At 42.1% G+C, this 14,181-nt stretch overlaps 1 protein-coding gene across 1 annotated transcript; it reads right to left on the bottom strand.

Annotated features, from left to right (window-relative positions):
- Positions 1 to 247: 247 nt before the first annotated feature.
- On the bottom strand, positions 248 to 10,228 carry LOC311105495 (junctional adhesion molecule 3B-like). The gene is made up of 9 exons (XM_084147665.1): positions 10,144 to 10,228; positions 2,720 to 2,788; positions 2,502 to 2,615; positions 2,236 to 2,388; positions 1,655 to 1,857; positions 1,428 to 1,527; positions 848 to 980; positions 472 to 523; positions 248 to 316 (listed from the first exon to the last, which is right to left on the bottom strand). Exons 1-9 carry the CDS (start codon positions 10,190 to 10,192, stop codon positions 281 to 283), a joined length of 909 nt encoding a protein of 302 aa, XP_084003791.1. The 5' UTR covers positions 10,193 to 10,228; the 3' UTR covers positions 248 to 280.
- Between the last annotated feature and the right edge of the window lie 3,953 nt (positions 10,229 to 14,181).

Below are 14,181 nucleotides of genomic sequence, written 5' to 3'. Positions count from 1 at the left end.
AGTCAAAGCTTTAAATCGTACTGTAGTTGTAGTTACAGTAAAGACTTGAGGACAAGACATTTGTGCTACAAAAAAAAAAGTAAACAGTGTACTAACATGGGGCATGATTTTGCAATTGCCTATCAGAAAGCAAAATTGAAATAATGATTGATATTTTTCCTGATGATAACTTTGGCAAGCTTGTAGGTTCATGTGTAATGTTACAGCTCAAATTTCTCACACAAAGCCCCATTATGGGATTTGATACGCCTTTGACTTCAGTGTGTCTCCTCTTCAGATGTCAAATGATAAATGATGATTTGTGGCGGAAGTGACCCTGATGGAAATGGGAATATAAATTATCAAAAAATATATGTCGACCTGCAGTTGATATTTATTTTTGTTTGTCATTTTTAATAATACATTATGATTACATTTTAGCTCAATAATAATATAGAATATAGAAAACACAATTAAGTGAAGTTTATTCACCTCATCTGCTTCAGCATAGTCAACACCATCATCCTGCGCTGGAAGTTTGTAGCTAAAAACACACAATAAATCCTTAATTTCCACATAAAGACTTACTAAGCAATTCACAGCACATGGCATGTCTCTATTAAACTGGTCCATTTAGCTTTAAAAGCCCAGTACAGTACATTCAACCTATATCGTACTTCTTGGGTTAATTTTTTTATTTAATTTTTAATCATATTTTCTATTATTATCTATATTACTATTATTATCATCACTGCATTGTTGGAAAGAGCTCTCAAGGTAAGAATTTCACTGTACTGTTTTACACCTGTTGTATCCTGTGCATGTGGCAAATAAACTTTGAAACTTGAAACTACATAGCCCTACTCACTTGGTTCCTGTGTGATCCTTGCCGGAGGAGAAGCAGCCATGTTTGTGTGCATGACAAACCCCCACCATCACAACAATGAATCCAGCCAATGCCGCCAACACCTTCAGAAAAATCCCCACAATGTCGACATCATCTGAAAATACAAACAGGGCATTTTGAAATGAGATCTGGGTGACATAAACCCAAATTTAAACAACTTAAAGCAGCCGCGGTATGTCTTTTTTAAAATTATTTTTCGTGAGCGGATGGAGAGGGGCCGGAACATAATTACAAATAATTTGTAGACTGCAAATTGACTGCAAGAAGCCCAATCAGATATAATATTTGTCTAAAACATAATAATTCGGCCCACGGGCCGCCAGTTTGGGAACCCTGACTTAATGACCTTGGAATGCATGTCCATGTCAACCGCTATGACTTATGTGCACCAGAGTAGATGCATGTGACTCACTAGCAGGTTTGGTAACGCACAATGGTATGTTCAGTGTGGCAGCGGTATGACACACTGAGATATTTAAACACAATACATAGCCGCAGTAAGAATGTCAGTTGGGTGTTTAGTGCAGCATGGCCTACTCACAGACTTCCATCAGCTGCGTGGGACACTGTGCATGTCCAGCTTCATTCTTTGCCTGGCAGTAATACTCCCCCGCATCCTCCTTCCTCATCCGGCGGAATTTCTGCAGGGAAAAACGCCAAAATCAACCCCAATACATCATACAACTTTTCTCTTGTACTAACATCATCCAACAGTTGGATTCATATATCTAGTTTCCGTTCGACCTCCCAGTCCTATTGATTCCTTACCAGACCACCCGTGTCAGCGTTAATGGAGTAGGTAGAGTTGATAAACTTGGGGCTGCTCTTTGGGTCCTGGGGAAGCTCCTCGTTGTTGTGGAACCAGCGGTACTGTGAGGCAGGGAAGCCCTCGTTCTCCAGGCAGTGCAGCTCAGAGGACGTGCCAACAGTCACCGCCACAGGCACACTGCACCTGGGCACCACAGGCTTTACTGCACAGACAGAAGAAGACAAATACAAATATTTGTCTAATTGTACACAAAGGTCCAACTGGAATTCGACTTCCGCTTTATCCCAACTGCTCCGGAAGACACACATACACATAGGCAAAGGGCAGAGGCCATACTACGGCACCCACAGAACAGTGTTTTAGAGAGAGAGCACATAACACAGTCTTTACTTAGAAATAGACAACACTGAATAAACACAGCAAACTCTACTACAGGCTTAAAATGTCTGTCAACAACACACCTAACACTGACTAGGCCTATACTGAGATTGACCAGCAGACACACATATATCTCAGGCTAATGACAAGGTGTGAGCTCTGCATTGGTTAAGTGACACGGAATATGACAATACGACCTCACCCCTGACAGCAAGACTGATTAGAATTTCATCAAAGTGTTTGTGGTCATCAATGGCAGCGACCTCACAGCGATACTCTGCAGTGTCTGCACGGCTGGTGTTCAGGATCAGTAGGTTGGCCGGCTGGATCAGCTGGGCTCTGTGCTCCAAGTCCCCTAATAGAGAGGCAAAAACACACTCCAACTTCTCATTTCACTTACAGAGAATAATAACACAGTTCTGAGGCCAATATGGTGTTGGTAAAGTGCTTAAAAAATAATAATCTTACCCGAAATTTGATTTTGAAAGTACACATAACTAGGGACGCCGTTTTGGATTTTCTTCCATTCGATTCTGGGGTTGTTTGTTGAGATGGACTCTATCAAGCAGGTCAACTCAATAGCTGGAAAGAAAACCGTGATACTACGATATTAAAACACTGGCAGACAGACAGGCAATAGAAGAAAAATAATTCTGAGAGAATGAGTCAGTGTTTCAGTGACTTACGTTCAAATTCATTTGCCCACACAGTCTTTTCTGTGGTTCGGAGGATTACCCCAAGTGATGGAATGTAGCCTGTAAAAGACAACAAATAAGTGGGGGAAAAATGCTGACTGACAAGCTTCAGAATTTTCTTCCCAGGACAGTGCCAATTTGGCCAATGCCCCTTAAACAGATAGGCCTAAAGGATTAGAGGGTCAGGAAGTGTAGGCCTATAGCTACAGAGAGGGTGAGAAAGAGCCTTAGGGTCAGGATTAACCATATCTCCGGGAGCATTTCTCACGTCTATATAAGAGGCAGGTGGAGCACATCTCGAGGGGAGCACACGTCTCAGTATCACTCAGTGTTGTTTCATCACTTAGCCTAACTCTACAAAACACTCTCAAATTATTCGTAGATACACATAGGGAGGCGTAAGAGTTACTCAAATAACACATAGTGAGTAATAAAAACAGTCTCTCCTTCTGTGCGGGCGTCAGCGATATTAAGGACTCCTAAGAGGGGTGAAATCAGACTGTAATGTATTGGAGCACAATTCATCTGAGTGTATTAAGCACTTCCAAGGTATAATCCAGACAGATAAAAGCACTCTGCGGCTGATTTAAAATGTAATAATAATAATAATAATAATATGCCATTTAGCAAAATGTCTCTGGTTAACTATTCATGATGCACATACAGTGGGGAAAAAAAGTATTTAGTCAGCCACCAATTGTGCAAGTTCTCCCACTTAAAAAGATGAGAGAGGCCTGTCATTTTCATCATAGGTACACGTCAACTATGACAGACAAAATGAGAAAAAATAATCCAGAAAATCACATTGTAGGATTTTTAATGAATTTATTTGCAAATTATGGTGGAAAATAAGTATTTGGTCAATAACAAAAGTTTCTCAATACTTTGTTATATACCCTTTGTTGGCAATGACACAGGTCAAACGTTTTCTGTAAGTCTTCACAAGGTTTTCACACACTGTTGCTGGTATTTCCTGAGTGGCGCAGTGGTCTAAGGCACTGCATCGCAGTGCTAACTGTGCCACTAGATCCTGGTTTGAATCCAGGCTCTGTCGCAGCCGGCCGCGACCGGGAGACTCATGGGCGGCGCACAATTGGCCCAGCGTCGTCCAGGGTAGGGGAGGGAATGGCCGGCAGGGATGTAGCTCAGTTGATAGAGCATGGCGTTTGCAACGCCAGGGTTGTGGGTTCGATTCCCACGGGGGGCCAGTATAAAAATAAAAATAAATGTATTCACTAACTCTTAAGTCGCTCTGGATAAGAGCGTCTGCTAAATGACTAAAATGTAAATGTATTTTGGCCCATTCCTCCATGCAGATCTCCTCTAGAGCAGTGATGTTTTGGGGCTGTCGCTGGGCAACACGGACTTTCAACTCCCTCCAAAGATTTTCTATGGGGTTGAGATCTGGAGACTGGCCAGGCCACTCCAGGACCTTGAAATGCTTCTTACGAAGCCACTCCTTCGTTGCCCGGGCGGTGTGTTTGGGATCATTGTCATGCTGAAAGACCCAGCCACGTTTCATCTTCAATGCCCTTGCTGATGGAAGCAGGTTTTCACTCAAAATCTCACGATACATGGCCCCATTCATTCTTTCCTTTACACGGATCAGTCGTCCTGGTCCCTTTGCAGAAAAACAGCCCCAAAGCATGATGTTTCCACCCCCATGCTTCACAGTAGGTATGGTGTTCTTTGGATGCAACTCAGCATTCTTTGTCCTCCAAACACGACGAGTTGAGTTTTTACCAAAAGGTTCTATTTTGGTTTCATCTGACCATATGACATTCTCCCAATCCTCTTCTGGATCATCCAAATGCACTCTAGCAAACTTCAGATGGGCCTGGACATGTACTGGCTTAAGCAGGGGGACACGTCTGGCCTGGCACTGCAGGATTTGAGTCCCTGGCGGCGTAGTGTGTTACTGATGGTAGGCTTTGTTACTTTGGTCCCAGCTCTCTGCAGGTCATTCACTAGGTCCCCCTGTGTGGTTCTGGGATTTTTGCTCACCGTTCTTGTGATCATTTTGACCCCACGGGGTGAGATCTTGCGTGGAGCCCCAGATCGAGGGAGATTATCAGTGGTCTTGTATGTCTTCCATTTCCTAATAATTGCTCCCACAGTTGATTTCTTCAAACCAAGCTGCTTATCTATTGCAGATTCAGTATTCCCAGCCTGGTGCAGGTCTACAATTTTGTTTCTGGTGTCCTTTGACAGCTCTTTGGTCTTGGCCATAGTGGAGTTTGGAGTGTGACTGTTTGAGGTTGTGGACAGGTGTCTTTGATACTGATAACAAGTTCAAACAGGTGCCATTAATACAGGTAACGAGTGGAGGACAGAGGAGCCTCTTAAAGAAGAAGTTACAGGTCTGTGAGAGCCAGAAATCTTGTTTGTTTGTAGGTGACCAAATACTTATTTTCCACCATAATTTGCAAATAAATTCATAAAAAATCCAAGAATGTGATTTTCTGTCATAGTTGACGTGTACCTATGATGAAAATTACAGGCCTCTCTCATCTTTTTAAGTGGGAGAACTTGCACAATTGGTGGCTGACTAAATACTTTTTTTCCCCACTGTAAAAGACAATTCCCTCATATGCAAGACGGGCCTTTACTCCAATAACTTGGCGGTTTGGTGGAGGACAGGCTAGTTTTATTGTACGTCCCTATCAGAGACTGTGAGAACACGTGTAAGCTTTTAGGATGGGTTTGAACACTGCCTCAAAGGCTTCAGCCAGCCCTGAGAGTGGAGAACACATGGGTCCTGCCAAAGTGGAGCACACAGTCATATTAGCACAGCTGTGGACGCTGATGAGATGCGACTCTCAGGTCTCAGCTTCCGTCTCTGCGGCTGACTTTCCCAGCCCTGTACACCATGAGCTATTTTTACAACAAACAGTGACTGGTCATCCTGAGAGACACAAGGAGAGCTTGTCCAGCAAATCTTTCCTCTTGTAAACAGAGCAGGGACAGCCTATCCCTGTAAAACCACTCATTAACCTTCAATTCCTTTACAACGTACTTAGAATGTAGATAATATGAACTACTAGGCTATAAATAGCTTAAACTACATGTCTCTATCCTAACTCTCCTACTTTTTTGCTGCCAACAGACAGACAGGCAGACAGGCAAGACACTTCTTGTCTCATTGTATATTTTAGGTGTCCAAGCTGTATCCCCACCTGCATGAGGATGTGTTGTCCCAGACAGTTTTCAGACCGTGGGAGAGAATCTGTGGTTAATTAAGAAGACAATTGCTATTGTGTGCCTGGAATAAAAGCATTCCATAGCCGAATGCCCTACTTTACACTGTGTAGCCTACATAAAGAAAGGGACCTACAGTACCAGTCAAAAGTTTGGACACACCTACTCATTCAAGGGTTTTTCTTTATTTTTATTTTTTTCTACATTGTAGAATAATAGTGAAGACATCAAAACTATGAAATAACAAATATGGAATCATGTAGTAACCAAAAAAGTGTTAAACAAATAAATAAAAAATTAGATTTGAGATTCTTCAAATAGCCACCCTTTGCCTTTATGACAGCTTTGCACACTCTTGGCATTCTCTCAACCAGCTTCACCTGGAATGCTTTTCCAACAGTCTTGAAGGAGTTCCCACATATGCTGAGCACTTGTTGGCTGCTTTTCCTTCACTCTGCGGTCCGAGTCATCCCAAACCATCTCAATTGGGTTGAGGTCGGGGGATTGTGGAGGCCAGGTCATCTGATGCAGCACTCCATCACTCTCCTATTTGGTAAAATAGCCCTTACACAGCCTGGAGGTGTGTTGGGTCATTGTCCTGTTGAAAAACAAATGATAGTCCCACTAAGCCCAAACCAGATGGGATGGCGTATAGCTGCAGAATGCTGTGGTAGCCATGCTGGTTAAGTGTGCCTTGAATTCTAAATAAATCACAGACAGTGTCACCAGCAAAGCACCCCCACACCATAACACCACCTCCTCCATGCTTTACGGTGGGAAATACACATGCGGAGATCATCTGTTCATCCACACCGCGTCTCACGAAGACATGCTGGTTGGAACCAAAAATCTCCAATTTGGACTCCAGACCAAAGGACACATTTCCACCGGTCTAATGTCCATTGCTCGTGTTTCTTGGCCCAAGCAGGTGTCTTTTTATTATTGGTGTCCTTTAGTAGTGGTTTCTTTGCAGCAATTCTACCATGAAGGCCTGATTCACACAGTCCCCTCTGAACAGTTGTTGTTGAGATGTGTCTGTTACTTGAACTCTGTGAAGCATTTATTTGGGCTGCAATTTCTGAGGCTGGTAACTCTAATGACTTTATCCTCTGCAGCAGAGGTAACTCTGGTTCTTCCATTCCTGTGGCGGTCCTCATGAGAGCCAGTTTCATCATAGCGTTTGATGGTTTTTGCACTGCACTTGAAGAAACGTTCAAAGTTCTTGAAATTTTCCGGATTGACTGACCTTCATGTCTTAAAGTAATGGACTGTTGTTTCTCTTTGCTTATTTGAGCTGTTCTTGCCATAATATGGACTTGGTCTTTTACCAAATAGGACTATCTCCTGTATAGCCCCCCTAGCTTGTCACAACACAACTGATTGGCTCAAACGCATTAAGAAGGAAAGAAATTCCACAAATTAACTTTTAAGAAGGCAGACCTCTTAATTGAAATGCATTCCAGGTGACTACCTCATGAAGCTGGTTGAGAGAATGCCAAGTGTGTGCAAAGCTGTCATCAAGCCAAATGGTGGCTCTTTGAAGAATCTCAAATATATTTTCATTTGTTTAACACTTCTGGTTACTACATGATTCCATATGTGTTATTTCATAGTTTTGATGTCTTCACTATTATTCTACAATGTAAAAATAAAGAAAAACCCTTGAATAAGTAGGTGTGTCCAAACTTTTGACTGGTAGTGTGTGTGTTTATGTGAAGAATTTAATCAGTACTGGAATGTTGTCTGACAGTAGAATAGATAGAAATGTGGCATATGTTCTCTAAGCAGGGGGAAATGAATGCATCGCTCTCTCTCTGTATCTCTCGCTCTCAAAATGCAGTAGACTAGTATGTGAATAAAACTGTAAAGATCAGTCAATAACACACAGCGACTGTCTTAGCTATAATGTTAGCTGTCTGACCTGTAGTTGCAGCAATGTTGACAGAAAACTATTTATTCAAAACCTAGATAGTCCTAGTGAAGTCTTCCTGAAAGCACTGCCGCTGTCAGAGTGCTACTTTATCAAATCAAATTGTATTTGTCACATGCTTTGTGGACAACAGGTGTAGACTAACAGTGAAATGCTTACTTACAGGTCCTTTTCCAACAATGAGTTAAAAATAGAAATAGTGACACAGTGAATAACTAATAAAAATAAAGAGTAAAAATAACATGGCTATATACAGGGAGTACCAGTACCAAGTCGATGTGCAGGGGTACGAGGTAATTGATGTAGCTATGTACTGTACATATAGGTAGAGGTAAAGGGACTAGCAGCAGCGTATGTGGTGAGTGAGTGTGTGTGTGGCATCAGTATGCATGTTTGTGCATGTTGTGTGTGTGTGGGCGTATGTAGTGTGTGTGTCTGTTGTATGTGTGTGTTGGGGTGTCAGTGTAAGTACACTATATATACAAAAGTATACACCCCTTCAAATTAGTGGATTTGGCTATTTCAGCCAAACCTGTTACTGACAGGTGTATAAAATCGAGCACACAGCCATGCAATCTCCATAGACAGACATTGGCAGTAGAATGGCCTTACTGAAGAGCTCAGTGACTTTCACCGTGGCACTATCATAGGATGCCACCTTTCCAACAAGTCAGTTTGTCTAATTGCTGCCCTTCTAGAGCTGCCCCGGTCAACTGTAAGTGATGTTATTGTGAAGTGGAAATGTCTAGGACCAACAACGGCACAGCCACAAAGCTCACAGAACCGGACCGCCGAGTGCTGAAGCGTGTAGCGTGTAAAAACGTCTGTCCTCAGTTGCAACACTCACTACCAAGTTCCAAACTGCCTCTGGAAGCAACATCAGCACAAGAACTGTTCGTCGGGAGCTTCATGAAATGGGTTTCCATGGCCGAGCAGCCGCACACAAGCCTAAGATCACCATGCGCAATGCCAAGTATCGGCTGGAGTGGTGTAAAGCTCACCGTCATTGGACTCTGGAGCAGTGATGAATCACGCTTCACCATCTGGCAGTCCGACATACGAATCTGGGTTTGGCGGATGCCAGGAGAACGCTACCTGCACGAATGCCAACTGTAAAGTTTGGTGGAGGAGGAATAATGGTCTGGGGCTGTTTTTCATGGTTCGGGCAAGGCCTCTTAGTTCCAGTGAAGGGAAATCTTAACGCTACAGCATACAATGACAATCTAGACGATTCTGTGCTTCCAACTTTGTGGCAACAGTTTGGGGAAGGCCCTTTCCTGTTTCAGCATGACAATGCCCCCATGCACAAAGCAAGGTCCATACAGAAATGGTTTTTCGAGATCGGTGTGAAAGAACTTGACTGGCCTGCACAGAGAACTGACCTCAACCCCATCGAACACCTTTGGGATGAATTGGAACGCCAACTGCAAGCCAGGCCTAATTGCACAACATCAGTTCTCGACCTCACTAATGCTCTTGTCGCTGAATGGAAGCAAGTCCCCACAGCAATGTTCCAACTTCTAGTGGAAAGCCTTCCCAGAAGATTGGAGGCTGTTATAGCAGCAAAGGGGAGACCAACTCCATATTAATGCCCATGATTTTGGAATGAGATGTTCGACGAGCAGGTGTCCATATACTTCTGGTCATGGATGTGTGAGTGTGTGGGTAGAGTCCAGTGTGTGTGCATAGAGTCAGTGCAAGAGAGTTAGTGCAAAAAAGGGTCAATGCTGGTAGTCGGGTAGCCATCTGATTAGCTATTTAGCAGTCTTGTTTAGAAGTCTTATGGCTTAGGGGTAGAAGCTGTTCAGGGTCCTGTTGGTTCCAGACTTGGTGCATTGGTACCGCTTGCCGTGCGGTAGCAGAGAGTCTTTAGCAGAATAAAATAATTAACACAATGAACTGTAGACCTACCTGACAGCCTGGATGGAAATAGTGGTTGACATCATCACATTTTGAGTGACAGTTGAAGAGAGCTCAACATTAGAAGATACATAGCAGTGTGTGCAACCTGTTCTCTATTTATATAAATGGAAAACTGCTGAGGATTGTGTGAGCGTTTCAATGTGATGATAACGCATGTATAAAGAAAATTATTTACCATCTAATAATTGTGTGGCTCATCCTCAGCATGTTTACACCCGGCCAAGCTACTATGCTAGGAAGCCCGTCTAGTCGGCGCGATCATTTGCATAACAAAGCATCGCTGTGTCTGTGATTTAATAAATTGTGATGCACAACACGTACCGTTAAACTACACCTTATCTTAGTGGAAATTAAAATAACTTACCGAAAATCAGGTAAAGGATGAAAAAAGCCGTCAGTCGTTGTAACGCCATCTTGAAACCTCTGATTTATCGGTAATTCTGGCACACTTAAAGCTAGCTAGCTATATCACACTTAATACCCCTGGTCGGAAGGGGTGAACAGGCTGGTGGACGTTGCCATTGACGAGTTTCCATAGCTACAAGGGCATCAGGGCGGAAGAGGGATCGTCCCGAGACCGGAAATGCCTTTACATCTATTTTTCAATGATGGTGTACACCAATGCAATTTCATTAATGTGCAAAACAAGATTTATTCTCCTTAATTCTCTCTGATATATCCCATACGCAGCTTTGACCCAGAGAACTACTCAATGCAAATTACATTTTCTGTGAACGTGTCAGGTTAAGGTGAGAGAGACGGTACACGCTCTTTTCACTCCGTTTCGCCCGGTGGGCGGTGCTACACGTCACGGTGGGTGTGGGTTTCAAAGTGCTAGGACTGTCCGATGCGCGTCCACGCGTTCAACCGAGAACCCTCCCACTTGTCGTCATATGAAAATGCTATTGTAAACTATAAACCCAACATAGTTTAATTTATGAATGAGTACATCATGTTGCTTTATTTGAACTAACGATAGCTATCTACCAAGTGGCTGGACCAGTTTCTCCCAAATGTGAATGTGTAACGTCAAGTTTTGCTCGCTAGCCAGCCAACAACGTCAATGCCGCTATCAAGCCAATCTACAAAATGTACTTGAATGAAATATTATATGTAACTGATCATAAATAGATTTAATCTAATTTCACTGCGATTAGTTAGTCAACATGTAAAAATACCAGTATTCTGTCAATCACTGAGATTAATTATTTGCGTTGCTGACTTCATTCAAATTAAAAACTGTTAATCTGATGGATTTTGGATGATCTTGGTTTTATTTATTTGTTCGAGGGCCTATGCATGAGGCCAACATTACCGTATTATCCTGGAGGCATACATACACACCAAGTCTCATGATGATAGGCCATTTCTCAACTTTAAACAATGCGAAATTCGAATACAAAATAATTTGTTTGGCATCTTTCTATTCTGTGGCTGCATGAAATAGCAAACATGATTACATTTGTTTACTTCATCTTTATGTCTCCCTGATGAAACAGTAACATCCATTACTGTAGTTAGGCTTAACCAAGTTGCCAACCTGTACTCTATGGTTTTTGTGGTGTGTTGAATAGATTCCACGATATGGCTATGATCGAGTGCCCGTGTCATGTAAACAAATATTCATCTATTGTGAGCTATTTCACACTGTGAGCTTTTCTACATGACACCCGTCTTGTTCTCGACACTATGTGCACCTAAATGCGCGCTGAAATCTACGCCCACGGGGTTGTATAGCACCACCTACCGGGCGAAATGTAGTGAAAATAGTGTGCCCTGAGTAAACCACGTTTGACTCTGTTCTATTAATTCCATTCCAGCCATTACAATGAGCCCGTCCTCCTATTGCTCCTCCCACCATCCGCCACTGACATACAATATGTTACGTATTCCAATTTGTTGTGGCTAATGTTAGCTATGTGGCTTAAGCTAACTAGGTGGCTAACATTAGCTAGGCTGGGGGTTAGGGGTTAAGGTTAGGGTTAGGAGTTAGGCTAATGGGTTAAAGTTAGGGTTAGGGGAAGGGTTAGCTAACATGCCAAGTAGTTGCAAAGTAGCTGAATAGTAGTAAGTAGTTACAAGGTTGCTAAAATGCTAAAGTTGACAGTGATTAGATTCGAACACTCAACCTTTGGGTTGCTAGACATTCGCATTGTACGCCTACCCATACACACTGAGCAACCACCCTCTTTAAGTAACCTTCTGTCTTATGTAACCATATCAAATGTAACATATCATACTAATTTGAGTGTCTCGGTTTTACATTTACTATGTTACGTCTAGTCTATGAGACCAGGTTGTAAAATAAGATACATTTTGCTTTGATGGTCCACATTTATTGTTGCCAGAATCTGGTCACATGTCTTCATTCTCTCATAAATACACCAGGTGGCAGTGTGTGACCAAACATCACTGATTTGTCATTCAATTATTATACTGTGTCATGTGTCACAACAAACACACCCCACATACATTTACATTGACATTTTAGTCATTTAGCAGACGCTCTTATCCAGAGCGACTTACAGTTAGTGAGTGCATACATTCACATACTGCACAATTCCTCTGTAGTCCCTATCAACACCCAGTGAATCATCTGCCCTTGTGCGAATTGGCTTTATTTAGGTCACATCAAATTATTAAGGGTTAATAAGTGATTATTACAGTGTTATTGTAGACCTATGGTTTATAGTGGGGATTAGTTTTATGATTTATATCACTTTACTCATAGGCTATATGCAAATCCATCAGATGAAAGGCCTCGCTGACTTCCCCATTATTCTCAACAATCAATCTATGTCATTCATATTAGTGAAGGGCTACTATGCGCTTCAGTCAGGATAATTACGTCCATCAATGTTCCCAAATTGATATTGGAATAAATGTGTGTCCTGATCTTATTTGATATCTAGGCCTATGCTGGCTTTTTGAAATGACACAGATATAGCCATGAACTCTTTACCCCATCTTGTAGAATGGTCATGTGCTGAGGTGATCATGCTGCTCTAGCTCACCTTAGAGCTGTTGCTAATATGTGTTGCTAGGCAATCGTCCCCAGCGGGATTCCCCCTTATGGATCAGGGCCTTTGTGGAGTCTCCTTGAGAATCTGAAGGTTTTACGGCCTGGCAGAAGTTCACAGATTGAATTGATGAAAGAAATATCCTGACTATGAACAGTTTGTTTTTCTCAGAGAATACTGGGGGCCTGGGGCCATTACTATTAACATTTCATGCCCCGCATTCAGATTTAAATGTCTTAGTGGAAAAATAATATCCCTCTGATTGCGTTGAGGAGATAATGACTGTCCTTGAGATCTACAGTAGGTTGTGAGACTACATTTTAGGATCTCAGCTGTTCAGTCACATTTAGTCATAGCAAACACAAATTAGTACGACAAGTCCTGATGTTATATCATTTAGTTTAATTAAAAGTTTCTGTTTCATAAATTCTTTATGTAGGGAACTTAACAAGACTAGGCCTATTCTCCAGTGTTTTGTGTGCTTGTATTTCTCTTGTATCAGTGAAGGCACAGTGGCCATGATGCCTGAGCACAGGAGATTATTAATTGGAGGCCATGGCCTGCACACTATTTGTTTCTTCTTCTTGCAGGAGTTTCATTAACTATGCATTATGGAAGACTTCAGGAGGCAATCATGCACTCTATTCCCTCTATTTTGTCCACATTAGCAAGAAACAGCACGGCTGTGGAAGACATAGAGAGCTGAATTGTGTCTGGCATAAAACATATTTACCATGTTATAGAAACACAACATTTTCCTTACAACAGGCTGTAATATAGGATGGCAACAGAGAGAGAATTTATTACAGATAAGAAAATCAGTCCCAGTGGGGTCCTCAAGTTTCTCATAGAGGCTAATGAATTTCCCTTATAAATATGGCCCTGTGTTCTGCTAGGGGATTTATTATGTCTCTGTTTTGTCAGCCATTGCCACATTTTGATGAACGCAATTCTTAACATACAAATATTGTAGATATAGTATACAGTGAGGGAAAAAAGTATTTGATCCCCTGCTGATTTTGTACGTTTGCCCACTGACAAAGACATGATCAGTCTATCATTTTAATGGTAGTTTTATTTTAACAGTGAGAGACAGAATAACAACAACAAAAATCCAGAAAGACGCATGTCAAAAATGTTATAAATTGATTTGCATTTTAATGAGGGAAATAAGTATTTGACCCCTCTGCAAAACATTACTTAGTACTTGGTGGCAAAACCCTTGTTAGCAATCACAGAGGTCAGACGTTTCTTGTAGTTGGCCACCAGGTTTGCACACATCTCAGGAGGGATTTTGTCCCACTCCTCTTTGCAGATCTTTTCCAAGTCATTAAGGTTTCGAGGCTGACGTTTGGCAACTCGAACCTTCAGCTCCCTCCACA

The sequence above is a fragment of the Coregonus lavaretus genome (genome assembly GCF_964263955.1).
Source record: "Coregonus lavaretus genome assembly, chromosome: 30".
Classification (NCBI taxonomy): domain Eukaryota; kingdom Metazoa; phylum Chordata; class Actinopteri; order Salmoniformes; family Salmonidae; genus Coregonus; species Coregonus lavaretus.
The sequence above is the reverse complement of the archived record's forward strand: the minus strand, read 5'-3'. Positions and strand labels throughout refer to the sequence as shown.

Excerpts from the sequence above, each read along its gene's own strand:
- LOC311105495 (XM_084147665.1), bottom strand. The coding sequence starts at position 10,192 with ATGGCGTTACAACGACTGACGGCTTTTTTCATCCTTTACCTGATTTTC. Across the intron at positions 981-1,427 it reads CACGCAGCTGATGGAAGTCT|ATGATGTCGACATTGTGGGG; the intron begins GTGAGTAGGCCA and ends TTGTATTTTCAG. Across the intron at positions 524-847 it reads AAGGATCACACAGGAACCAA|CTACAAACTTCCAGCGCAGG; the intron begins GTGAGTAGGGCT and ends GTGTGTTTTTAG.